Consider the following 26,149-nt stretch of genomic DNA (forward strand, 5'->3'; position numbering starts at 1 on the left):
ACGGAGTGACAAATCCCAGTCTTGATCTGTGTCAACCCAACAGACACTTTTGGAGATACCCGTAGTATACCTTTATAGTCACCCAATTATGTTGTGATGTTTGGCACACCCAAAGCACTCCTACGGTATCCGGGAGTTACACGATCTCATGGTCTAAGGAAAAGATACTTGACATTGGAAAACTCTAGCAAACGAACTATACGATCTTGTGCTATGTTTAGGATTGGGTCTTGTCCATCACATCATTCTCCTAATGATGTGATCTCGTTATCAATGACATCCAATGTCCATAGTCAGGAAACCATGACTATCCGTTGATCAACGAGCTAGTCAACTAGAGGCTTACTAGGGACATGTTGGTGTCTATTATTCACACATGTATTACGATTTCCGGATAACACAATTATAGCATGAATAAAGACAATTATCATGAACAAGGAAATATAATAATAATGCTTTTATTATTGCCTCTAGGGCATATTTCCAATAGTCTCCCACTTGCACTAGAGTCAATAATCTAGTTACATTGTGATGAATCGAACACCCATGGAATTCTGGTGTTGATCATGTTTTGCTCTAGGGAGAGGTTTAGTCAACGGATCTGCTACATTCAGTCCGTGTATACTTTACAAATATCTATGTCTCCATCTTGAACATTTTCACGAATGGAGTTGAAGCGACGCTTGATGTGCCTTGTCTTCTTGTGAAACCTGGGCTCCTTGGCAAGAGCAATAGCTCCAGTGTTGTCACAGAAGAGCTTGATCGGCCCCGACGCATTGGGTATGACTCCTAGGTCGGTGATGAACTCCTTCACCCAAATTGCTTCATGTGCTGCCTCCGAGGCTGCCATGTACTCCGCTTCACATGTAGATCCCGCCACGATGCTCTGCTTGCAACTGCACCAGCTTACTGCCCCACCATTCAAAATATACACGTATCCGGTTTATGACTTTGAGTCATCCAGATCTGTGTCGAAGCTTACAAGTTGGATCACAAGATTAACACTTAATAACCCTTCACATTGTGATTGCTACATGGTGACGGTAGGGCAACTGGGCTACCGCTACAATCAACAGCGGTAGGCCATGGTTCATGCTCGGGCAGTTCCCGTTAACCGAACTAACATGGCCAAGCGGCCACTATTTTGATCATGGTCATAGCTTAGATACGTACCCTACCGCCACGACAGGCCACGGTAGCCCCCGGAAGAGCTAAGTGGTTGGAGGCATGGTCGAGTGGCCACCCTCCCACTCATTCAACCCCCATTCTTCTTCCTTCTCTCCCACCCGAGGTGGTGCCCTCTTTGGCTCTCTCCCTCATTCAAACTCCTCTCAAATCCACCTTAAATCGGTGACATTTGTTCGGTGAATTCCATCCCTTGAGGTAACCTCTCTCAACTTCCACAAATTTGATTTGTTGAATCTCCTTTTTGGTGGCACAACTAACTTTTGGGCAAACCGCAAACCAAGTTTGGGGGTTTGTCATAAATTCATTGTAAAAATGGTGGGATGTAGGTTTCTATGAGGTTTATGATGTGCTGTAAGCATTATACACTAGGATTAGGGTTATGGTATGTGTTTGTAAGCATTATATAATGCCATGGTCTATTTTATATAATGCCATGGTATTTTTTGGTATTTAAGTGTATATAAGCCCACTAGTGTAGCCCATGAGCTCGGTTGGGTGCCCCTATGTCTTGCTTAAAGCGAGACGTAGGGCAGCCTCGCCCAAAGCAAACGCCAGACTGGGCCGACCAAGCACGTGAGGCCAGAACCTCATTTTTCCTTTTTTACATCTTTTTTTGTCACTTCTAAATATTCTAAATTTATACTCCCTCTGTTTCTAAATATAAGCCATTTTAGAGATTTCAATACAAACTACATACGGATGTATATAGCATATTTTAGAGTGTAGATTCACTCATTTCGCCATGTATGTAGTCCATATTGTACTCTCTAAAAATACTTATATTTAGGAACGGAGGTAGTATTATATAAAAACTTTCCATAATACAATTGAAAAATGTTAATTAGGCATTTGAGAAATGTAAAATGTGTATAGAAAAAATCTTACTCATGTATATGAAAAATGTATACGAAAAATACAATGTGTATGAGAAAAGTTGATCTTTATTTTAAAAATGTTAATCAAGCATTAGAAAAAATGTTGAACTAGTATTTTGAAAAATGTTAATCAAGCATTTGTAAAATGTAAAATGTGTAAAAAAATCTCATGTATACAAAAAATATACAATGTGTATGAAAAAGTTGATCATGTATTTAAAAATGTTAATCAATCATTTGAAAACATGTTGATCGGGTATTTGAAAAATGTTAATCAGCCATTTGAAAAATGTAAAATGTGTCTAGAAAAATATTTTGCATGTATACAAAAAAGTATACAATGTGTATGAAAAAAATGTTTATCATGTATTTGGAAAATATTAGATGTGTATAAAATGTTCATGATGTATATGAAAAATGTATAAATGTTTATAGAAAAATTAGACATCAAAAACATATGTTTGAACAAATGGTAATCTTGTATATGCAATTTTAGAAAATGTTCAGCGTGTATTTGAAAAACTGTTGACCATGTATCCGAAAAAGTGTTCGTAACTTGTTTTTAAGAAAATGTACATCATGTATTTGAGAAATGTGCAACGTGTATAAAAAATCACGTGTACAATTGAGCACTGAAAAAAATATACATGTGCTGAAGAAATATGAAAACTGAGAAAGAAACATAAAGAAAATGAAGAAAACCAAGGAAAAACAAAAAAACAGAAGCATAACTAAAAAAAGGAAAACAAAACCTGGGAAAAAAAGAAAAGGAAACCAATGAAAAAACAAAAAAATAAAATAAAACAAGAAAACCTGAGAAGTGCAAAAAAGAAAAGAAAACGCAGAAAACAGGAAAAACCGGAGAAAACTGAGAAGAAACAAAAAACTGAAGAAAAAACCCCAGTAAAAACCTGGAATAAAACGAAGAAAAAAAGAGAAAAAATGAAGAAACGTGTGAAGAAACAAAAACAAAAACAGAGAAGTAAAGCGCTAGCAGCGAACGAGCGAGCGCCTCGATCGCTAGAACGGGCCGGCCAAATACTGTAGGCGGGACAGAAGGTACTCTCGCTATAGGCGAGATATGGCGGCAGAAGCGCTCGCCTCGCTCGATTCCAGTGATTCGCATCGGACGGATCGGGATACGTTGGTACCTCTTGCAATCTGGCAACTGTTCGCCATTTAATTTTTCCTCTCCCCATTTGCCCCCAAAAAATCTAAATATTTGTGCGTTAATTTTGCTAAAAAAAATCCTGTGCCATAATTGAAAATAAAAATCTGAAACTAGGGGAATTCACATTGCACGATGATCACATCCCCCATGGCCATCTTCCTAAGTAACTTCAGGCATGGAAAGCAAGCATGAAGTTCGCACCCCAATGTCAACACCTTACAACGCACTTCAACTCCACTCTCCCTCCTTCCACAACATCTCATAAACTGCTGTATTTCCCTTCTCCCTTGTTTCCATCTTCCTTTGTATGCAGCCTTCATGCATGCATGACTGACTGTCTAGCTAGCTCGAGCAGTAGAGCTAGTGCATGACGTGATGGCACCAACGTCCCTGCAGAGGCCGAGGAAGCCGAGGTGCCCCTCCCACCCCATGCTCTCTCTCTCCCCTGCCCTCCTCTCCCTCCTCCTCCTAGTCCCCTTCCTCTACCTCCTCATCCACCGTTCCGCGTGCTCCCCGCCCTTCAGCAGCCTCACGACCGCCAGGCGTTCATCCTCGAGCGTCAGCGGCTTCGCCGGAGACCTTCGCGACATCGAGTTCTCGTGGAACCACCTGCCGTTCATGTCGTCGAAGCCGCCCCTCGCCAAGCTCAAGATCGCCGTGTTCTCGCGGAAGTGGCCCGTGGCCACGGCCCCCGGCGGCATGGAGCGGCACGCGCACACGCTGCACACGGCGCTCGCCGCGCGGGGCCACCGCGTCCACGTGTTCACCTCGCCTCCACCGCATACCGAGGCCGCGCCCTCGCCCTCCGCCGATGGTCCTCAGCTGCATTTCCTTGACGGCACCCCCGGCCAGTGGCGGTGCGACGAGGCGTGGAAGCTGTACGAGGCTGAGGGCGACAACGATCCATTCGACGTCATCCACTCCGAGAGCGTGGCGGTGTTCCACCGGTACGCGCGCGGCGTGCCCAACCTGGTGGTGTCGTGGCACGGAATCTCCCTGGAGGCGCTGCACTCGGGCATCTACCAGGACCTCGCCCGCGGCGAGGACGAGCCCATGTCGCCGGCGTTCAACCAGAGCCTGTCGCAGTCGGTGCACCGGGTGCTGTCCGAGGTGCGCTTCTTCCGGAGCTACGCGCACCAGGTGGCCATCAGCGACTCCACCGGGGAGATGCTCCGCGACGTGTACCAGATCCCCGGCCGCCGCGTGCACGTAATCCTGAACGGTGTGGACGAGGCGCAGTTCACTCCGGACACGGAGCTCGGCCGCGCCTTCCGGGAAGAGATCGGGCTCCCCAAGAGCGCCGACCTCGTGCTCGGCGTCTCCGGGAGGCTCGTCAAGGACAAGGGCCACCCGCTGCTCTACGAGGCCTTCTCCAAGCTCGCCCTCCGCCACCCGAACGTGTACCTCCTCGTCGCCGGCAAGGGGCCGTGGGAGTCGAGGTACATGGACCTGGGACGCAACGCCAAGGTGCTTGGCGCGGTGCCGCCTGGGAAGCTCAGGGCGTTCTACAACGCGCTGGACGTGTTCGTGGACCCGACGCTGCGGCCGCAGGGCCTGGACCTGACGCTCATGGAGGCGATGCAATGCGGCAAGCCGGTGGTGGCCACGCGGTTCCCGAGCATCAAGGGAAGCATCGTGGTGGACGAGGAGTTCGGCCACATGTTCGCGCCCAACGTGGAGTCGCTGCTCGAGAGTCTGGAGGCGGTGGTGCAGGATGGCGCCCGGCGCGCCGCGGAGCGCGGCCGGGCGTGCAGGGAGTACGCCAGGTCCATGTTCGCGGCCACCAAGATGGCACTAGCGTACGAGAGGCTCTTCCTTTGTGTCAAGAACGAGACCTTCTGTGCGTACCCTTCTGAGTTTGATTAGTTTTCTCACCAGCATGTGCACTTGCTTAGTGATTTATGGCACACTAATAATCATAAATACAGTATGTTATTTAGTATTTTCTTTTTCTCTCTCCTGCTTCCCACATGAACTGCCAGCTATGATACTAAACGGGTCTAAATTGTTTTAGAGAATGAGCGACACCTTATTCATAGCATAACAACTTTATGCTGCTTGTAATGGTTGGTATTATAAGTATGGTACTAGTGTGTAATAATATATTCCTAATGCATAGTATTATATATCTCTACTTTTAATGGACGAGTTGGTGAATAGTCTCCGCGGTTTATTTTCGCTGGGTTTTTTCGTCTCTCCTCCCACCACCTCCCACCCTGGTCCATCGGTTTATTTTTCTCTCCACTCTTTATTACAACCAGAACTTTTCTAACGTATAACAAATCACGGATCTAACTTCCTTAAATTATGCAAATCAATCGATTTTTCTTATTGGTTCAATTTGTCTTAGGAAACAAATTTTAGATTTTCAGGAAACAAATAATACATTTTAATCTAACTTTCCTAACTTATCTAAATCAATCGATTTCTCTTATTAGTGAAATTTGTTTTAGGAAACAAATAACAGACACGTCACAAACGGGCATGTACTGATATCACATTACCAAACAATAAAACCCCATTTGCATAGAAATCAGTTCAAAAATCCTAACTTTCCTAAATTTTTACCTTTCCTTGATAACAACCAATATTTCCTATCTTTTCCACCTATTGAAGGAAATCACCCATCCATCAAAATTAGCATTTTTTTTTGGAATGAGATCTCCGGGTTATGAAATTTTTTTGTGACTCTTTCCAATTGTGACCTCTCCTTCCACTCCGGCTCCTTCTCGCATAAACACCTCCACTACAGCCAGGTGACACCACCCCAGACCTCCTACCTCTCCACACCTTCTCCGCCACCTCCTTCTCGTACTTCATTAGCAATCCCTCCGCCACATTTGTCCACGGCGGTGTCGAGGGCATGGCGCGGCAGCATACCATCGGTAGAGCAGCGCATAGCAGCAGGAAGCAGCATGCAGCAGGCGAGGCGAGCGGCCGACGATGGAAGGCAGAGATGCGGCCGGCGTGGCTGAGGGGGCGGCTGGCAGAAGATGGCCACGACTAGAGGCGACGCGAGGCAGGGGCGCGACAGCGGGGCGAGCGAAGGGATAGGCGGCAGCAGACGGGGCGAGCACAGCCAGCGGGAGTGTGGCGCGCGGCCAGGGTGTGTGTCGCGCGGGGCACAGTGGTGCGGTGGTTGCGGCGAGCGTGACGGCAGCGGCGGGCGCGACCGACGCGGTGTACCATGAGTGTGGGCATGGAGAGGGAGTGGCCCCGCGGGCGCGGAAGAGCGGCAGGCTCGGGCATGGGCATGCATAGGAGCGGGCATGTGCCACGGGGTCAATCCGAGGAGCTCGGTGGCTACCCCTTCAATGGCCATGGCGGACGGCGGTTCTTGGCCACGACGAAATACCTAACAAGAGCAAACGAGAGGGAAAATAGGGGAAAGGCAAGAGGAGATCATGGCGGTGTTAATGGCGTCCTAGGGGAAGACATGGGAGTTCGGGGCGGCGCGGATCGTACGGCAATGTCGCGGTGGCCCAAGGTTGAGGAAGACAGCAGCGACGTCGATGCGGGGGTGTTGGACTTGATCTCGTTGGCGTGGACGAAGTAGCGAAGGCGTTCGGAGCTCCTCGGCAAGCTCCTAGCCCGCAGGGAGGGCAGTGGCCGTGTGGACGGGGTCGGTCATGGTGGCCGTGGCGTCTGACTTCGTCCAGATCGACGGGATCGAGCGAGCGAGGAGGAGAAGTGGATTTGGGAGGGGGTGTCGAGGAGGAGTGAGGCCATGGGGCAGGGAAGGCAGGGCGTCACCCTTATCCATTCCCCTTCGATGCCAGCGAGGTAGTTGGGCGGGAGCCCGGCTCTGTAGCGACGCGGCTCGGGGAACAGGAGAAGACGACCGCGCGGGGACTGGACCGCTGAGCTGGCTCGGTGGCAAGGCCCGGGGGGGCAGGGCGAATCCCCTTGTACATCGTCCTTTTGGTTTTTCAATGTATTCTAACATGTTTCTCCTTTTTAACACCATTTTCTATTTATTCTTATCAACTAAATGATCTCTACTCCTAGTGTCTCAGTTGGTAGTCTCCATTTTGGGTTTATTTTCGTCCCACCTTCCCTGGGTTTTTTTGTCCTCCCTCCCACCTCCCAATTTCTTGTAGGTGCTTCTCAAACTGGAGGACAACATATTAGTCGAGACATTAGGGATCCTCATTGATGTTTTATCTCTTGTCTGCATTTATTTTGTTTGCTCCAATTCTATATATTCTCACGAGTAGATGAGGTGTAAGCATGTGCAATGTAGTTCCTTTTTCTGCATATGGTGATTGATTTCTTCTTTGGTAACCCAACTAACGGATGGTAATCAATCTTCAAATACCAAAACCAAACGTACAAGGCAACAATCAATTCACGTATCACAATCCGATTCTTCTTTACTACCCAGCTTAACTCACGGATGGTAATCAATCTCCAAAGAAAGGAAACAATCACCGTCGTTTACCTCTCGCCAATGTTACATAAAAATAACGCTGAGAATTTAGATGTATTATTTGTCATGGAGCTGTGGCTTGCCGATTACATGAAATTAATTCCCTCAGTTGTGGTGGCAAATATAATACACATAATTTATATTGTTATGCAGCGCGTGTGCGTGTGAAATAGATGGATTATGGTCCCATACCCAATAAGATGGATATGTGTGTGTGTGTTAGAGAGAGAGAGGGAGAGAGAGGGAGAGAGAGTGAGGAAGAGGGAGGGAGACGGTGTGTGTGTGAGAATTTGATGGTAAAAAAGGTCGTCAATGTCATTTAATATGTATGAGAATATTAAATATAATATTAACATAATTGATATTGAACTTTTAAAGTTAATGTGGCCCCGTTGCAACACACGGGCATTCTTCTAGTTAGTATAATAGATGACTTTAATTATTGTCATGCATGACACATAGTAGTATAATATTTATTATGATATGGTATCAATGAGATGATACTTTCATTACGACCAGGCTTATACAGAGTTCCAACTAAAAAAATTATATAAAGTTTTCCGAATACATTCTCGAGGTACATCATAAAAGCTTAAAGAGTTCAAAAAATCACACATCCTAGCATTTGGAGGTCTAGAAAGATGCAAATTTGTGACCCTCAAGGTACCCTCAGACCCATCTTAGTTCAACCAAATGAACTGAATTTTCTGAAGTTACGTGGCTTCTGAAATTTTAGTTCACTTTTTTTCTTGAAGGGAAAGCCTCATTGCACTTTTATTTAAACTTTGGCAGAGTTACATTTAAGGGTATATGTGCTAGTAAAAACCTGTGAGCATCATCTACCCAATCATATCTAGATTTACAATCATAATAAAACCTCGCTAAATAATGTGTCGATCTATTTGCTTCCCTTGGACAATGCTTGAAAAAAAAAACATCAGTAGCTAAATGGAAACAATCTGCAAGTATTGCTGCATCAGGGCTCCAAATGTCGGTCCTCCCATTGCACGCTTCAACCAGCTCGATAGTCGGACAACAAGAACCTTAGTGCAGCTGACTTCAGTAATTAGCTTCAGATCCTATAGCAACTTCGGCGTCCCAGCAACAGCTTCACCCCAAGAATTCGAAAGAACTGCGGCTACAGCACCAGTGACATTTACAAAACAAAAAACATCTGCATCTACTAAAACTCTAAGCTTCCTGGGAAAGAAGCCATGTGGTTGGTCGAGGTTGTGATGGGCCATGAGGCCACCCTGTCAGACAGTGTATATATGTTGTTTGATAGTTGGTTTGGGCTGCTTCCCTTACCACTTTAGCAAACTAGCCACGGTAAAAAGAAAGTCCTCTAGGAAAAAGCCACTGCACAAAGTCTCCCCCAGCCTCAGTTCCTAAGATTTTTCCTTCCTAATATGTGGATCATGGAAATATGTTTAAACCTAATTGATGGAAATATGCTTCCTGATGATGCATGGAGATATGCTTTCCATTTTTTTCCTTCTTTGTGCGTGTGCTTGTGGTTGCAATGCCCTAAGTTTAATCGTAGACTTCTCTTAAACCGAAGTGAAGCAGTACAACTGCAAACATGTATGCTGAAGCGTGAGTAGCACGGAAAGTGGCATAGCTTTTTCGGGTTGACGAATGTGTTTAAGCAAGCAGAAGAAGTCTCGGGATTGACGACAACTATATCGTTCGTCCTACGCTATCCGCTTCAGACACACTAGCTATTTGAGACGACTTTGACTGAGCTGCAGGCACGTCCAATTCTGGGCAAACAAGTATGTGGCTCGTTGCTATATTTTCCTGAAAACATATCCGACAATAGTTAAGAGATTGATATGTTACTTCACCTGGCGGCATTCTTCCCATGAATCACATAACATCCTTTGTCTGCATATAACTTCAGACACACATATCAATGCATGATTCACATGCATAAGGCACAGACTAAATGGTAAAAAAACGCAAAACAACACAAAAAAATTATGCAGAAAGTAAAAAAGAAATGGAGCTAGGACTATATACAAACTGGTCACACGACAAGAACTCCGAGGCACATCAACATGCAGCATTGGCATCCAAACATGATTAACTCATCTTACAAAACTTCAATTGCCTCATCTCGACAAATCACAAACAACATGATATGACAAATCACAAAAGGCTTGGGCTACGGCTCCAGTCGCGGTATAGTTCTCTTCCTGACGAGAACAGCAGATGTACATGGCTACTCATATACTGCTCGTCGTCTTTTGAGCACTACATATAACAAATATCTATACCAATGGAAAAAATTACAGTGGGACAAAGGAATCAACACACATAAAAAAAATGTCACACTGCTATGAGAACTGAATCAGAAAGATTTTTATACAGCAGAAATACTGGGTGGAGGTGATGGCGACGCCTCTGTTGAAGGTGGTTTATCCTGTGTCTCTGGTTCCTTGGTAGAAGGTGCATCATTTGTAGAATCACTGGGAGTAACAGCAAGTGCATCAGTGCCACTGGAATCAGCTGCTGGAGCAGGAGCAGCAGCAGCGTCAGGACTGCTGCTTGTTGGGTCTGGAACCGGAGCTTCTGTAGCTTCCGCAGTACCAGGGGCTGCAGTAGCTTCGGCATTGCTAGTAGCTGCTGTAGCCTCCACATTGTCAGGAGCTGTTGTAGCCTCCAATGGCTTTACCTCATCGGTGCTTTGTGCCAGAGCAGGAGGGGCTTGAGCCATGGGGGCACCTTGAGCCACAGGAGTACCTTGGGCCATTGGGGTGCTTTGATTCATGGGAGTACCTTGAGCCATTGGGGTGCCTTGATTCATGGGAGCACCTGGGGTCTGTGCGGCATTAGGAAGCCCAGGTTTTGCAGCAGCCTTTTTAATAATAATGGGAGGTGCAGATAGAGGCGGCATTCCAGGAGGAAGTATTTCAATTGGTGGCTTTTTCTCAGTTTCTCCCAAACTAGTGAGCTTCGGGTCCTCAAGAGAAGCCAAGAATGCTGCTGCAGCATCGGTTTTTACGGTTGGCATGTGATCCAGCTCCTTTTGCAGCATCTTGTTCCATGTTATGACTGAGCTCCTTAACGATGGACGACCATGGGCCTAGAGAGAGGAAGATCCTTGTAAGAACTTGAAAATCATACTCATTGTAGATCACTCGGCAAAGTGAAAAAGGCGACGTCATCTTTAGGGAAACCAGCAGCAGCACAATGCATTGAACTCATTTATTATAGACAACCGTAATGCTTAGCTATCTCACGAGCAATGACGTCACTAGCAATCATACAAGTTCTTTGCAATGTATTTGCACGAATTATATAAACCAAACCTCCGGCCACAATGTTCTGTAATATTATAATTTTTTGGAGGACGAACCAGTGCTTCATAATAGATGGACTGATCTCATGCTAGGTGAAACTTGAAACTGCAAGGAAGTGCATCAACTCCATTCTTTTTAATCATTTACTCATGCATTCTGAATATACAGAAATCAATTGAGGAGAATAGGGTATCAAGGGAAGGAGAGGAAGAACAAGTCATATAGGCAGAGCAGAAAACACATGCATCTAGGCAGGGTGTTAGTGGTGCTTTTAAGTCTTATAGGGACTATTGGTAGGAGCATGTTCTGATATTTGAAGCAATTAATCGAGGAGTAGCAGATAATAAGGGCATTTTCGGTACGGCTCCCAAACTGAGATTCTGGATGGTAGCCGAACGGGCCGAGCCAAACACATCTGGCTCCTCAAAAGGAGATCCATGGAGCAGGCAAGAGCTGGGGCAGAAAAACAACTAGAACGGAGGGGCAGCCTCTCCGTAAATCCTCACGGGGCAAAACAAATCTGTCCAGAGGAGATGGGTCAACTTACTTGCAGATGCCATGAGCCATCTCTGACCCCGTACCGGTTTATTTGATATATCATTTCTAACCTTTTCTAGCCCCCTACATTGAACTTAGAGGCGACGGTGAGCACAAGAGCTGCCTATTCCTACCGGCACGAGCTCATGCGACGACGACCAGTACCAGTAACTATCGGCGACAGCCTTCTGCACCGTGTATACCCTACTCATATGACGCCCCCAAAAAACTGATCCTTGTTGCTGCGCTGCTCTTCTAATGTCTTCCCTTTGCAAGATCCATCGAGATGAACTGAATGTGTGCCCAGATCCAAATTTGTGTCGCATCATGTGCCAGGATGCACTACATTGCGTGTGTGTGATTCCTTGTGTATTGAACGAATGTAATTGATGCAATTTTGATCTCTGTTGTGGACTGTAAGCAATCACTTGATGTTAAACTGAAGCAAATCAGGCTTGATCATTGAAAATTGTTGGCTCTTCTGTACGTGTATGCCTAGACGAATTACTAACAGCGTGTCTGGCATAATTGGGAAGATGAATGGGAGTTTAGAAGGAATCGTATTGAGATTAGACATGGTGTGTCAGGGTTTTTTTCCAAACCATTGTTTGGTATCTAACAGAAATTACGTGTGGGAGGGAGAACTTCATCCCCTTTTTGGGTTACTGGGAATTGATGAGGATTAGGTAAGGGATGATAACATAAGTTGTGATGAAGGGCCAAGATGAATCACTAAAACAATTTCCAACCCCTCCCCTGTTGTTTAAACTGTGGGAGTTGCATTCTCAACTCCAATACCTAATCCCTCCTCAATTACCATTCCCTCTAACCATACATAGATTTAAAGCCTGTACCCTTCAATTTCCATCCCTAACTCTAACTACCCCCAACCAAACATGTTGTAACAGTATATGGACTAGATATTGTTGCACATTCCAACCAGGCATACCTGAAAGCTTGTTGACAGTAAAAAGTGTGTATGTATACACAAGCATTATGTAGTGCAATCACAGTGCAAAGTATACCATGTTCACTGAGGTATGAGGGACGCTATATTTTGTCCATTAAAATGCATAAGGAATCATACGACTTAATAAGAAAATTAAAAAGATAGCCAGCAATTGCGTGTCCTTTTAGTCCCAGGTGTTGGAACCAAGGGTATTATGGTCTATTTATTCCAAAACCACCATTTCAATGTTTTTGGAGCCAACCAGTAGCTGAATGCTTTTACCAGCTAGATTCAGATCCTCGGTGGATCAAGAGCAGAGAGCTGCAAAAACAATGATCTGGATACCTACCAAATAGGCCATACGCATGACCAACTTATTTTCTTAGCCATTGGATCTAACGATTATGGATGGCTAAGATGATTGGTTGACACCAGTGCTCTTCGAATGGAATTCAATATAAAACTTACTTGAGCATGTAAAACGGCCTCAGCCAGCATTCCTGTGTCTTGCCATGCTTTCTCCATGAGGGCATTATCACCCAGAACTGCAGCTGCAAATGCTGCTTCACATCCATGGCCAGCTGTGATCAAATTGGCCACTAAACCCTGAAAAAGTGCAACATGTGCAAATCATCATAAACGAAACATAATACGTCAACAGACAAGAGGTTTTAGCATGCATGCATGAACAAGGTGTCTTGCCATATTCCAGAAATAATTGCCAATAGTAGGCATGTGGTCTAGGTGTACTCCATAATCATGACATTTCATAACTGTCATTATGGATGGCAATCATCATTATAGCCGAGAACCGAGTTCTGTCAGTAAAATATTATTAGGTCAAAGTACCATACCGATAGTCTAGTAAGTTCCCCATGGTTTGCAAGACGTAGTGCCAGGCCTCGTAAGGTTTGCCCATGCAGAGCTCCCTTTACAGAAGCTGCCGCAGCTAATCTCTTCAGAACTTCACGAGCAATTTCAGCCTGGCCGGTGGCATCTGCGGCATCAATAAGGTCAAAAAACTCCTTGACAAATTTCACTATTCCCTGCACGGCATCTGCAAGACTTTCTTGCTTAGCCTGCTTAGCTACTGCTAAATTGAGAATCTGCGTAACATCAGTAGCAGTAGTTTCTTGTCCCACGTCTCGGCTATTGCTCATTGTCAGCAGACATGCAAGTGCTCTTTTCAAGTCCTTGCTTTGCATTGCAAGATCGAATTCTAACCTGAGAAATATCAGCACAAATTTAAACTCATGAAAATAGTGAGGATTTATCTATCAATATCAACAGATATCCTTGACTCAAAACATGATAATACAGTTAAATAAAGAGAAACACATGAATATGATGCGATGCTATAATGATATCTGACGACAGAACAATCAAAGCGGCAAGAATTCTCGCCTCTTGGATATTCCAGGTAAATGAAGTGCTTCAGTAGCATAGCCCATTCCAAGCATAAATTGAGCAAGGTCATCATGGTGCTCTCGGCCAAGTCTAGTAGCCCTGCATGATTGGTTTTAAGTTGTCATTCCTACCGCTTGCGTAAGTAGACAAAATGCAACGCTCTAAAGCATAAACACATACCATTTGACAGCACTAACTGGATCTCCATATGCTGCAAGGCACCGACATCTAATACCGGGATGGCTGAGAGACAAGGCATGTGCACACATATACCTTATAGGAATATTGTAAGTGTCAGAATTGCATCAAAATCGGCATCTCAGATATCACCAGAACAAATAAAAATTAAGAACTTAGGCTTATTTGAGTGAATTTTATTTCCATTTCCACCAGCACTCTCTTGTGCATAAAGGATCAAGGAACTGCTCTTGATGTCCTTACAATATGTATTACCTGTCAACGAGCCACAGAACTCCATCTCTGACACCAACCAGGACAAGTGGCCCAATAGGTCTTTTCTGCTCAGGAGGAAAGCGAGTTACTGCAACCGATACCCCTCCTCCAGCAACAGCCACTTCAGAATATCTTCTATCATCCAATTCTTTCAGAAATACTGAATCATCCCCATTTAATTTGGATTGCTTCGGCACTATAAATGGTGGTATCGATGGAGCATGCTGAAAGGAGGCTAAACGAACAACCTGGAAAATTAGAGTACAGGCTGTAATCAACAATAGCACATAATACTAGCTACTACATGTAAAAAGGAGCATGGAGACGAAAGCTGTACAGGTAAAGAGAAATCGTGCATAACACAGTGAAGAACATCAAAATGACATAGATTACAAAACTGGCTACTATTAACCCTGGCTTCTAATAACATTTAGGGTGTGTTTGGGAGGCCGAATGGTCTCAGATATTCCCTACCCGGCCCACTGTTTGCTGTTTGGTAGGGTGTATGGGCTCTCCTCAGCCATGCCCATCTCATGCAAAAGAGGGCCTCGGCCATGCTCGCTTGCAAACAGGTGGTGGGAGGGTTCACTCCATTGAACCCCCAGAAAAATCTCCCCGCAACCCACCAATGCCCTCCCCAACCCATCACGCACGACGACGAGGGCTACCCACCCGAAATGAACCCCCCTTAACCTAGCCGCCACTCTCTCAACCCTTCGAGACGAAGGAAACCACAGCCGCCGGAGCCCCTTCACTGCCTCGCATCACTTCCTAGATCCCAGCGTCGCCGCCGCCGCCACGCCCATCCCCACCACCGCCCTGTTCGCCGGAGTTCCTCACCTCCCCGCGCAGTCTCCTCCGCTTTGAGCTCTTGCCTACTCCGGCGACTAACCACCACGCCGTGCGCCTCCTCCTCCTCATCTTCTCCGCCGCAACAGAGCACTGTGGGCCGCCGTCCAAATTGAACCGCCGCCGTCCAAGTCAAGCCACCCCCTGTTCTTCGCCAGCGCCGCAGTCCTCCACCCTCCGCCACCCGCAGGTGTGGCGAGGGCGCGACCCAGCTGGTATTGTCGGTGTCGGGAGGCCCTTGGAGCAAGTAGAAGCGTGGCTCACGAGCATACTGCTACAGCCGGCAGCCAAGAACTGAATAACTAACATGTCAAACTACTTCAGGCAATAGTAACTCCTGGTTGGTTAGCAGGCTTTCTATTCCCAATTTGTGATTATAGAAATTGATAATCAAGAATATGAATATTTATACTTTTAGAATCTGAATGTGCATATTTTGATATATATCAGGGATTTTTGAAACCTTCGTACAAAGAGCACTGTGATACAAGTTGCTGGTTACTGTTCTGTACATATGGTTCCTGTACACCGTGCATCTAGTTTGTTTCAAGAGAATGCAAATGTTTTTGTGATGACCCACGTATGAAACACTCCTTTGAATATGCAGTTTTTGTTACTAATTAGTTTTTCTAGAGAAAGCATGTGCTCTTGTTACCATTTAACCATTGATAAAACAGTAGGGGAACACACTACCAGGTAAAGAAGAAATCTTCATTCAATTGTGCACGCAAATTTTACTTCATTGTGTTTCCTAACTATTGTGGTATCCTCACCACCTTAAGGAGGAGGTAACCACATCTACCTCAGATAAAGGCTACCAAACAAAGTCTCAGCACATTATGTCTTAACTCTCAAGAGAAACAGGCTACCAAACGAAGTCTCAGCACATACAGGCAACCATCAGTTGTATGTACTATGCATGTCTCAGGCGGGGTGGGGGTGGGGGGGTAGCATGCTAGAGTCATGCAGGGTATCAAACACACCCTTAGTGAACAAGGAAGAAAACAAGCTAATAGAGTAAAAAAGGATTACTAGCAGCATTCAACATACACAAATACGCACCTGCAACATAGGAGGTCTTAATGATATTTTTTCACTTGCAGTGACCTGGGGACCTTCGACTGTGATAAGAGCCAAATCTCCATGGTCTGCAACTGCTCGACCCTGAGCTTCTCTTGCTTTCATTTCTTCTTTCCTCTTTTTTGTCTCAATATCAATGGCAGCAACTCCAGCATCAACAAAGACGCACCTGCAAAATATTGTTCAAAAGTTCAAGAGATAGAAAGAAGTCCCATGTGCTACCAAAGCTTTTTTTCCGAGAGCCAGGAGTGCTGTCAAAGCATGAAAACACCATTTGCTGGCAAAAATCTACCTAGACCACAACTCCATTTTACCCACAACAAATATTCAAAATAATAGCACTTTAAAATTAAAAATTAAACAGAACTACTTCCTCTGTCCCAATATACTTGTCCTGGTTTTAGTTCAATTGAACTAAAACCATGACAAGTATTTTGGGATGGAGGGAGTAATATATAAGTAGCTGCCTTCTCAATATCCTAGCACTGCCACTTTCTAAGCCATTGGATGTAAATTATATTACAATACAACTTCATGACTGTAAAATGGTCTTCAAAATTTATTGGGCAACATGACGTGAATCACGCAAAGAGTCATAAGCTTCCTACAGCACTTTTTCTATTTACCATATTGCATCGCACACCAAGTGTAGCATTATTAGAAGACAATCAAGAGTTTCAAACAGACTCAGCAGCATAAATTGGGCACACATGATAACGAAAATATTGGGGGCACTAAATGAATTATTCGGACTATACACAAAAGGGTTAACTTACTCAATGGTTGTTGGTGTAGCCACAAACAACTGTCTACGATGCCAAACAGCACCAGTAGCAGAAGGAATTGAAACATCCCCAAGATACCTAAACTGAGGTCGCAGGGAAGAAATTACAATGTACTGCTGATAAGCAAATGCACAATATTCAACAGTTTGGTCCCACACAGTCCATTCAGGTTGTGCAAGTAAGCCGCTTACGGGCTGATAGGTCTCCCAGCTGCACCAACCAAATGTACTAATGTAGTTAAGTAGGCAGTTTCAGGATAACACAAACATTAGCTGCAAATATCATGGGTATAGGAAAGAAAAAAGTTAGCTAAGTTAATACAAGTAATAATACATAGCATAGGATCATTCCGCATTTGCCAATAAATAAACTTTCTAGATATGCAGAAAGCATGAAATACCTAGGTGCATACATACCTGTATAACTGGAAATTTTGGGGCGGCCCTTCTCTGGAGGAAAATGGGTCATCCGAAGCAAAAGATGATCCACTTCCTCCGAAGCCTGATAGGGGCATTGATTGAACAGTTGATATAGCAGTGGCCGTCAAAGGACTGATTCTACGAGATGTTCGGTATGTAACACCAAGAAGAGCACCACCATGCAAGCCAACGACCTGCAAGAACAGAACCATAAATCTCTTGAAACAATATAACACTAAGAGTAACACAGTAAACTAAACCTCTTTGGAATGCAGGATTCAAAATTTCTAAGAAACAGGGATAAGAATTGATATGCCATGACTTGATGAATCCTACAGGAAACGAAAACTGCAAACACGGCCCTCTCGATGCTCAACAGGATTTTTGCAGGAATTCCAAGAGAGAGAAGGTGCATCCAGGAATGAAGGGAAAATTCAATTAGGTCAAACCTCTCGCTAGGAATCTATAGAACTGGGGCGCAGGAAAGCAATCCATAGGAGTTTGTCAGTCTTATGATCTAAATCGCCTCTAATGGAAAAATTCCTATAGATTGAAATCCCACAAAAGTGCTATAAAAATTTCTCTCACAAGGAGCCCAAAAGAACCATCAGAAAGTTAAGATTCTTTTAACTGGTCAACCAAGGATATGAGGTGGAAGCAAGAACACGCTGTTGCGACGAACCCTCCGGCGACACACGCCGAACCAGCCCTCCGGCGACACGAACACCAAACGGAAGAGACGAACTCAAGCACACGACTATTTGCGGCGACATATGCCTCGGCGACGAACGGCTTCTCTTTACTCAAACTGGGGACATACCACACACCATACATGGGAGACTACACACGCCTGGAGACTAACTCCAGCTACTACTACTCACGGTGAGCGCACACACGCACCTCTGGCTACACCTTAAATAGGAGACACATACACATGCCACTAACCTGTGCACGCACAACCCGGCCTCTCAACCAGCCACTATCCTCATGGATGCATGTAAACAAACTACCTATATCCACGTCCAAAGCCACGCAACGCCTGCTGGAATCTCTCCATTATCCACTTGACTAGGACTCCTAGCAACCTAATTGATTACGCCAAACTACATGCACGGCTAACAGACTTGCACATCCAGCTTGCTCCTGCCGCGCGCACTAATACAACTGACTTTGAACGAATCAAGTCACGATTATCCTAACACACGCAACCATGCGAACATCTAAATTAGCATTGCATACCACGTTATGTTTCAGCAATGATGTATGCAAGACAGCTACAACACGGTATTAAAGCACAGGCATTTCCTGAACAACGGCAACGCCGACAGATTTTTAAAATAAGTAATCAGTACAATTAACCAAGCACAATATAATCAGAAATAAATTTCATATTGTAATTTGTATGGTAAAGAGTAACATTAAATGAACTAAAAACATTTCAGCCCAGAAAAGAGAAAATGAACCTTTTCATATCAAATAATTACAAAATTATAGCTCTATTACGCCCAAAAAAAACATTACTGCATCATGTCAAAATGTGGCCAAATATTTGTTTCGACAATGTTTGAATGTAACTAAGCTACTTAGGATGGAAATTTTCCAGCATGTATCAGGCATTTTACGATGGTTTTCTATAAGTGACGCCGATGATCTTTGCATTTCCATCAAGAAACAACCACAAAAGTAAACAGATATAATCACTGTCTTTCCATCAAACTGGTGTATTGAAAGGAGAAGAAAGATTCTCCATGGTTCATAAAGAATATATCATAAACGACAATTACCTACCGGTTCACTACGGCCATCAATGGATCTCTGCAGAACATGAGCTGTTCCGTCATCTAACAAAATGCGAACTTGTACTGTGGCTGAAGAAGCAGCACTAGCAGCTGCAGCTGCTGCTTGAGCTGCTGCTGCAGCTGCTTCTTTTGCCTTTTTAGAGGAACCACCTTTCACAATAAGTGGCATCCTTGGAGCCAATGCACTCTCGACCAAAGCATATCTGTCACGACAGCTGTCCCATGCAAAAAGTTTTCCCGTGCCTGAATCAACAACTGACCAATCACTAGCTTTGTACACAACGAATGAAGGAATGTCTGGCCATACAACTGCAACATACCTGCATATAAGTAAATACTTTGTTTTAGAAATTTATTTGAAATCACAAGATATATCCACAGAGCAACTAACTATAGCTTACACAAGCACCGCAAAACATTAGGACATGGCAAAACAGAATAGATATTGCAAACATTGACTTCTAAATTTTCATAGATTGCAACAAATAACTCACAGCACATAACGGGCGAAATAACTACCATCTAACACTAAAGCTCTCGCACAGTGTATAATGCAACAGTATCCAGAATAAAGACTAGAAAGTATTCAGCTAGGGGGCATGTGTACTGCAGCCAACAAGAGATTCATGAAATAGAAAAACCGAGTGTGTAATTGTCTCTATCTTTTGTAGTAGTCAAGTGCTAGGTGATAAGATGGCAGAAATACTTACTTTCCAGAACTGCTAGCTGAAAGAATTGAATACGAATCATGAGGAGCGGGTGTGCTGATATGCTTCTTGCTTTGCTTAACTATCAGCTGATCTATAGATTCACTCCTTGATCTTCCTGCTTCAGATGCACTTCCAAGGGACGGGTTTGCTGTGTTTGACAATTGGAAATTCAGCAACTTAAGTTCTCTTTCAACAATGTAAACAGCAGAGTGTTCCTTGCTTTCTGTCAGTGCTGGTAGAGGAGCAACAGCCGGTAGTGCTCTTGGATCGAACTCACTTAAAATAATACCGATGTTTGTTCCAGTAGCAACAAGATGTGGTTGCAAGGGATGTGCCACCATGCAGTAAACCTAGAGTAGTCACAAATTTCAGACTATGTTAGCATGTTTGACAAAATGTACCATGGTGGCCTTATCTTTAAATGGAAACCAGCATTCCCTCAGCGACATGGAGTACCGTAAACCAGATTTTTTTTTGGCATTATGTAGATTCAAGTTATCTTTCGCTGATGCATCATAATTCTCTTTCCATTTTTAAGTCCAGAACGATGTGGAATACGGCCTTTGCAAACTGCATCATCCACAGGTCACTCGGAGCATACATTTAACACTTAAACATAATTAATGGATAAAGAACGCTAACAACATGAGTACATGACAGGTGATTGTTGTGAGCTTTACGCTCTGGCTGTGTGTCACATTTTTAGTTACAACGCACATGCCTAGCTCTGTAGCACTACAGTAACCAAAGCAGGGAGAACATGAAAAAGAAACAAATATTTACACAATATTGTACTGTCATCAGATAAAGGTCAGAAAAGACAATAGCTTGACCTGAAATGACAAAATAACATTTTTTGTTAAAGGAATCAGTCCAGAAGCATACCCTCAGTTTCTTATGCTGTGCAAGGGCTTGTGGAGGAACAAGCGAGGACAATTCGCAGAGTGGTCTTGTTAAAGCAGAATAAGTCGGATGTTCTATGGCCCTGTAGCAATACAGAATGCAAAATTATGCATGTGTTTTTTTTCTTTTGTCATCAATACAGAATATCTACAATCTGATTTTCATTCCAAACAGATAAAGAAAATACCAAATATGGGAGTCCTTGACACAAGTCAGAATATCAAGGTTTGGTACACGAGGGTGGCACCAAGATGCAACACTATGGCAGGCAAGTTTAGGTACTGGTTTAATGCGCCTTATTTCCTGCACAACAAATATGCTAGTCTATAATATATCTTTATAGAATACTAACAAAACATACAGTTACATGGAAATATTGAATGTGCATACCTTGAATGTAACGGTATCCCATATGGCTAAAGTTTTATCAGCCCCTATTGTAATGAGCTGTGGCGCACTTCCCATTACCCTTGAAAGTTCAACCGCAACCACCCCTCCATCGTGAGCCTTCAAAAAGATACCCATAAAAAAGAAGCCAGTATTAAACAACCCAGATGCTAAACTTCTTACTAATGTTATTTATTTACTGTTAAGAGTTAATCTTGTCATATACCAAACAGATGCATGGAAGAACAAGAAGACAATTTGAGTTTGGCAAAATGTATTAGGATAATCCTTGTGTCCTGTAGTAGCAGACTAGCAGCCCTTTTAGGATATTTTGGTCTTGGGTGACTTAGTAGTTAAGGAAGATGAGAGTGAGCTGTAATAGCTAGCTGTAGTTTCCAGGGTACACAGCTAGGCTGTGAATTGTGTAGGTTGGCTACTGTAGCACCTCCCCTAAAGCCTATATAAGAAGCAGGCACCCGATATGTAAAATGTAAGCTTGTGGCAGTTGAGATATCTAATAAAGCTTCCCACTAGTAGTAGCTCTTTGTGTGTGTGAAGCACATCTCTTTAGAGAGAGTCCTGGGTGAGAGCTAGAGAAGCTGGCGATTCTACCATTTACATGATTTACATAAATATTCTGCATTTTGGGAAAACAGAAATAAATAAATGTTTAAAAATGATACCTTCAAACTAATCTTAGGTACAAGTTCCCGAGAGTCATGGATATGATCAGCGCTCCATAATACCAGCAGGCCATCACTACCACCAGAAACTAAATGTACCTGTAGCCACACATTGTTATTGATTAGTAAATATACAATAGTACCTTACTGGTCAACAGTACCATGCGAAAAATGAAAATGCTGCAGAAACTAACAACAATGAAATAGAGATAAGTACAACAAACGACACATGGCATGTGAACATAATAGTCAACAGGGGTAAATCACAGTTTGATGACCAAACAGATGAGACCAAAGCCTAAAACAAAACAGACTATGTGAAAATTTACCTCGCCGGCTGCAGACATGAATGTCATTAAGCAAGATATTGCTCCTTTATGTCCACCAGTATACCTTCTCACAAGCTGCAAGGACCAAACTGCTAGGTTTAAAATGCAGTTACGGAGAAACAGAGGGGGCAGGTATAAGATGTGTAACCTTCCATGTCATCATTGAGAGAACTCTAATCACACCATCGGACGCCCCGAATGCAACAAGAGGGGCATCACTAGAAGATGACCTGGAGAGGAACTCCATACTGCAAAAGCACAAACATGCTCTTAGTCAACATCTAGCACTAGTCTAAAGTTTGAAAGTACTTGCTGTTCAGGAGATGTATGTTGAATTGGGTTTTCAAGATGGGTAGATAACATAAGCCAAGCTGTTTGTAGTTCTTAATCCTGTACGGAACTTGGCAGTGATCGATTCATTTTCTTATGTATATGATCTGAATAAGTAAATATACCATGAAATGCAGCAGCACCAATAGAAAAACATAAGGTTGATGAATGATGAATGTAGCATTTCAGCTCGGTTCAAGTCCAGGTTCCAGTTACAGAATAATGCTAAAATGTTGGAACCCATACCAAATGGAAATGTATTTGTTAATATCAACAAAACACATGTAATTAGGATTTAAGAACAAATATGCTGTTGTGAAAACTAAGAATACAATGCCTGCCTATAATGATAAATTATTATTACTTTCAGTAAACATTGAAGACCCAGGGATACTCAGCTGCCAGAAATGGATCCAACCAGTATAGCCTGTAAACTTTGATGCAGGACAAGTGTCGCACATCTAAAATAAGGTTTTCCTATTTTATGCCTTACATTACCAACCCAAAATATTATTAAAGAAAACTTAAACCTGGCAATCACATCTGATTTAGGTGCATGTAAACACCATGAATAAATGAAAAGAACTACATATAGATATACTGATGTATACTCTGCAAAGTAATCATACCATAAAAGTGACTTGTTGTCAAGCTCTTGCTTAGGAACATCGCGGCCACGCATAGTCACCAAGTCCAAAAATATTGCTTTGTTCTCACAACAAATAACAACAAAATGTCTTCCTCTTGTAGATGGTGCAGGTGCACTGAAAGCGGACGATTGTTGATTAACTGCAGTTGGAGCCTCGCTAGCAGCAGAGCAATTGCGCCAATGTTGCCAAAAGCGTACATCGTCATCATAAAAAGAAACCTGCTTTACACTTGAAGTATAACAGTTGTCCCATAGGATGTCAGGTAAAAGATACCATGTGAAAGGGCCATGCGGAAATATAAAAAACTTTCAATCAATACCTTCCGCCTCGGATTGCCTCAGTGGGCTTTCCTTTAGAATCTGCACAGATTTTGACAAAGGCCAGACTAAGCGAAAAGTTTATATCTCATATAGTATGCTAATTTGCATGCCCATCTTGAAAAGAGAGAATACAAAAAAAACTGTTCAAGAATTCGGCCGATTAACCAGTTAACTTGCCAATTAATCCCTACTGGTAGGGTCATCGAGTAGCCGATAAACTGATAAATCATCCAATTAATTGATTAACTGGCCGATTAACTTGCCGATTCGCCTATTAATCCCCTACTCCCCAGCCAACCTAGCAGCTAACGGTCAACGATTTCCTCAACAAAAAAATAAAGCAAACAACCAAAAACTAAAGTTCTAAATAGCAGTGTGCCACTAAATGGTATTGATGTATGTCTCATAAAGTTAGAAAATAGGGGGCCATGGCCCCGCTATAGCTGTTTGGGCAGGGTGCCCCTATTTGGCATAGCCCACCATTTAAAACTATGCCAAAAACCATGTATAGCGAAGGTTGAGGTGAATGTTGTGAAGCCAGAAAACAGACTATTGTCATGAAAACTAAATTACAGCTAGCTTCGACACGGATTAAAACCTAGCCTGCAGTTGATTTCGGACTATGGAATGTTTTCCAAGTAAGTTCGCAAATTACTTTCAAAATTATACTAGAGATGTTGGTAATATATAAACAATGAAACAAACTTTGGTTCTCAAACTATCCACTTGGGGCACAATTTTGCTCTTGTTATATAGCCACCGAGCAGGCCCCTGAAGGCCTGAACTTTGAATTTCAACTCTCTTCCTTACTGTTGACTATTGTCATGAACGTTGAATGTCTTTTTTGCACCCTATGACTGGACAGTGACTTAGCCGTACTGAGTCAGTTGGTCCACATGTACCACCACATAAGCGGTGGGACGTAAGCTAGCGAAAATTCAGAGTTCAGGGACTGGTTCCGTCAGTTTTGTGGTTTGAGGACGCAACTGTGCTGTGTCTCACACATGGCCACCAGACTTACATCCTTGGAGAAGCAGCCATAGGATTTGGTCTCCTTTTTGCTCTGCTTCTGTTTGCTTTGGCTTTCTTTCCTTTGTACATAGTTTCTAGATTTGTCTAGCCTAGATCTCATTTTGTTCTATTTATTTGATTTTTCGCCGGTTTTACTTGTACTACGCCTTATCAGCGTTCTCCTTCTAATACAACATGTGTATTCAAGAAAGAAAATGAGCTTCATATGATAGTTCAAGGACAAAAATATGTATTGGCTCTAAAATAGTAAATGTAAAGTCTCTCAAACCCCTCAGTGCAACAATTATCGTTGCTGTTACTTTTTAAGGATGAATGTGTGAGAATAAATGACATTACATGAAACTAGTCCAATAAGTAAAGTAGTTCCACACATGCATCATGGCTTCTGGCAATCAGTTAAACACAGGCATTTGAACAATTTAAGTAACAGTCCATTGTGATTCAACAAACAAGAAAACCAGCAAATCTAGCATTACCACTCTAACATCGCATAACGATCCTATGTCATTCCTAACAAGCTGTTGCAACCAAAATTACTGCAAAGAATACCAGTTTCTCCCTCGGCGAGCTTCTCAAGCTTCACACCAACCAGCCTCCGTTCATCGACGCCACCAGCCTTCAGCTCATAGATCACCTAGCCACCCAACGCCGATAATTCCAAAGCAAGTAGATATCAATTCGATCGCAAACAGAGCTTGCTAAGCTGGTTTAGCACGCCGAGAAGAAATGGGGACGAAAAGTATTAAGAGGGCCCAATTCGAGCTGGTACCTGGCGGTGCTCCCAGTCCCAGACCGAGACGCGGTCATTGGCGTCGGCGGTGACAAGCCAGGGGTGAGTGGGGTGGAGCTGGATCTTCACCACCTTGTCGCTCGTCGGCCGGAAAGCCCTGAGGCGGAGCATCTCGCCGTGGCCACCGCGTGCGGCGGCGGCGACGTAGCGGGCGAGGGGTGGGTGCGCGAGAGATCTAGAGATCCGGGGGGAGAGCAGAGGCGATGTGCAGTGTTGTGGTAGCTCGCGGGGGTTGGGAGGACGGGGAGATCTGAGTTGCGACTTGGGACTTGAACGACGGGAGAGAAGAGACACGCGGAGGGAGTAAGGTGGGCTTGCTCCCCTTTCGATGGCCTTTTACCTGCTTTAATTGTTTGTTTGGGCTTTCTGAATAGCATTTGATAGGAAACCCTGAAGCCCCAAACATTTCTATTTCATTTGAGAGATAAGCTTAGGACAAGTTTTTTCGAACTGAGGGAGTATTACTCAAACTCAAATGTTACAATCACGATGTATGATATCAATGACTTTCTTTGGACCAGATCCAAGTCACACAGCTGTTCGAATTTGTGACCTCCCAAAGTTGGCCATAAAATGACTAGCTAGGTTTTGACTACGCCGTATATGAGTAATATAAGAACTAATCAAAGTATGCCTTTTTAGTGAAGAAAATCAACATTTCTACTTCTAGATAGATGCAACCCTACATATTTCTCTATTACTCAAAGAACATATTTTTCACTACCATGCAATCATACGGTGATTTTATTAATCTACTCATGCAACCATG

General features: G+C 43.7%; 2 protein-coding genes across 2 annotated transcripts; one reads left to right on the top strand and one right to left on the bottom strand.

The window, feature by feature from the left end:
• The first annotated feature begins 3,482 nt into the window (after positions 1 to 3,482).
• On the top strand, positions 3,483 to 5,369 carry LOC123058415 (D-inositol 3-phosphate glycosyltransferase 2-like). The gene has a single exon (XM_044481145.1). It carries the CDS (start codon positions 3,610 to 3,612, stop codon positions 5,098 to 5,100), a length of 1,491 nt encoding a protein of 496 aa, XP_044337080.1. The 5' UTR covers positions 3,483 to 3,609; the 3' UTR covers positions 5,101 to 5,369.
• A 4,342-nt stretch (positions 5,370 to 9,711) lies between these two features.
• On the bottom strand, positions 9,712 to 25,683 carry LOC123061622 (uncharacterized). Its single transcript, XM_044484799.1, has 21 exons — positions 25,360 to 25,683; positions 25,140 to 25,224; positions 23,558 to 23,597; positions 23,218 to 23,466; positions 22,407 to 22,506; positions 22,259 to 22,333; positions 21,930 to 22,028; positions 21,250 to 21,366; positions 21,047 to 21,162; positions 20,842 to 20,941; positions 19,957 to 20,306; positions 19,236 to 19,566; positions 17,445 to 17,641; positions 17,020 to 17,238; positions 16,226 to 16,412; positions 14,315 to 14,562; positions 14,042 to 14,134; positions 13,859 to 13,960; positions 13,309 to 13,678; positions 12,923 to 13,060; positions 9,712 to 10,751 (listed from the first exon to the last, which is right to left on the bottom strand). Exons 1-21 carry the CDS (start codon positions 25,489 to 25,491, stop codon positions 10,029 to 10,031), a joined length of 4,071 nt encoding a protein of 1,356 aa, XP_044340734.1. The 5' UTR covers positions 25,492 to 25,683; the 3' UTR covers positions 9,712 to 10,028.
• Between the last annotated feature and the right edge of the window lie 466 nt (positions 25,684 to 26,149).

This window comes from Triticum aestivum, chromosome 3A (genome assembly GCF_018294505.1).
Source record: "Triticum aestivum cultivar Chinese Spring chromosome 3A, IWGSC CS RefSeq v2.1, whole genome shotgun sequence".
NCBI lineage: Eukaryota > Viridiplantae > Streptophyta > Magnoliopsida > Poales > Poaceae > Triticum > Triticum aestivum.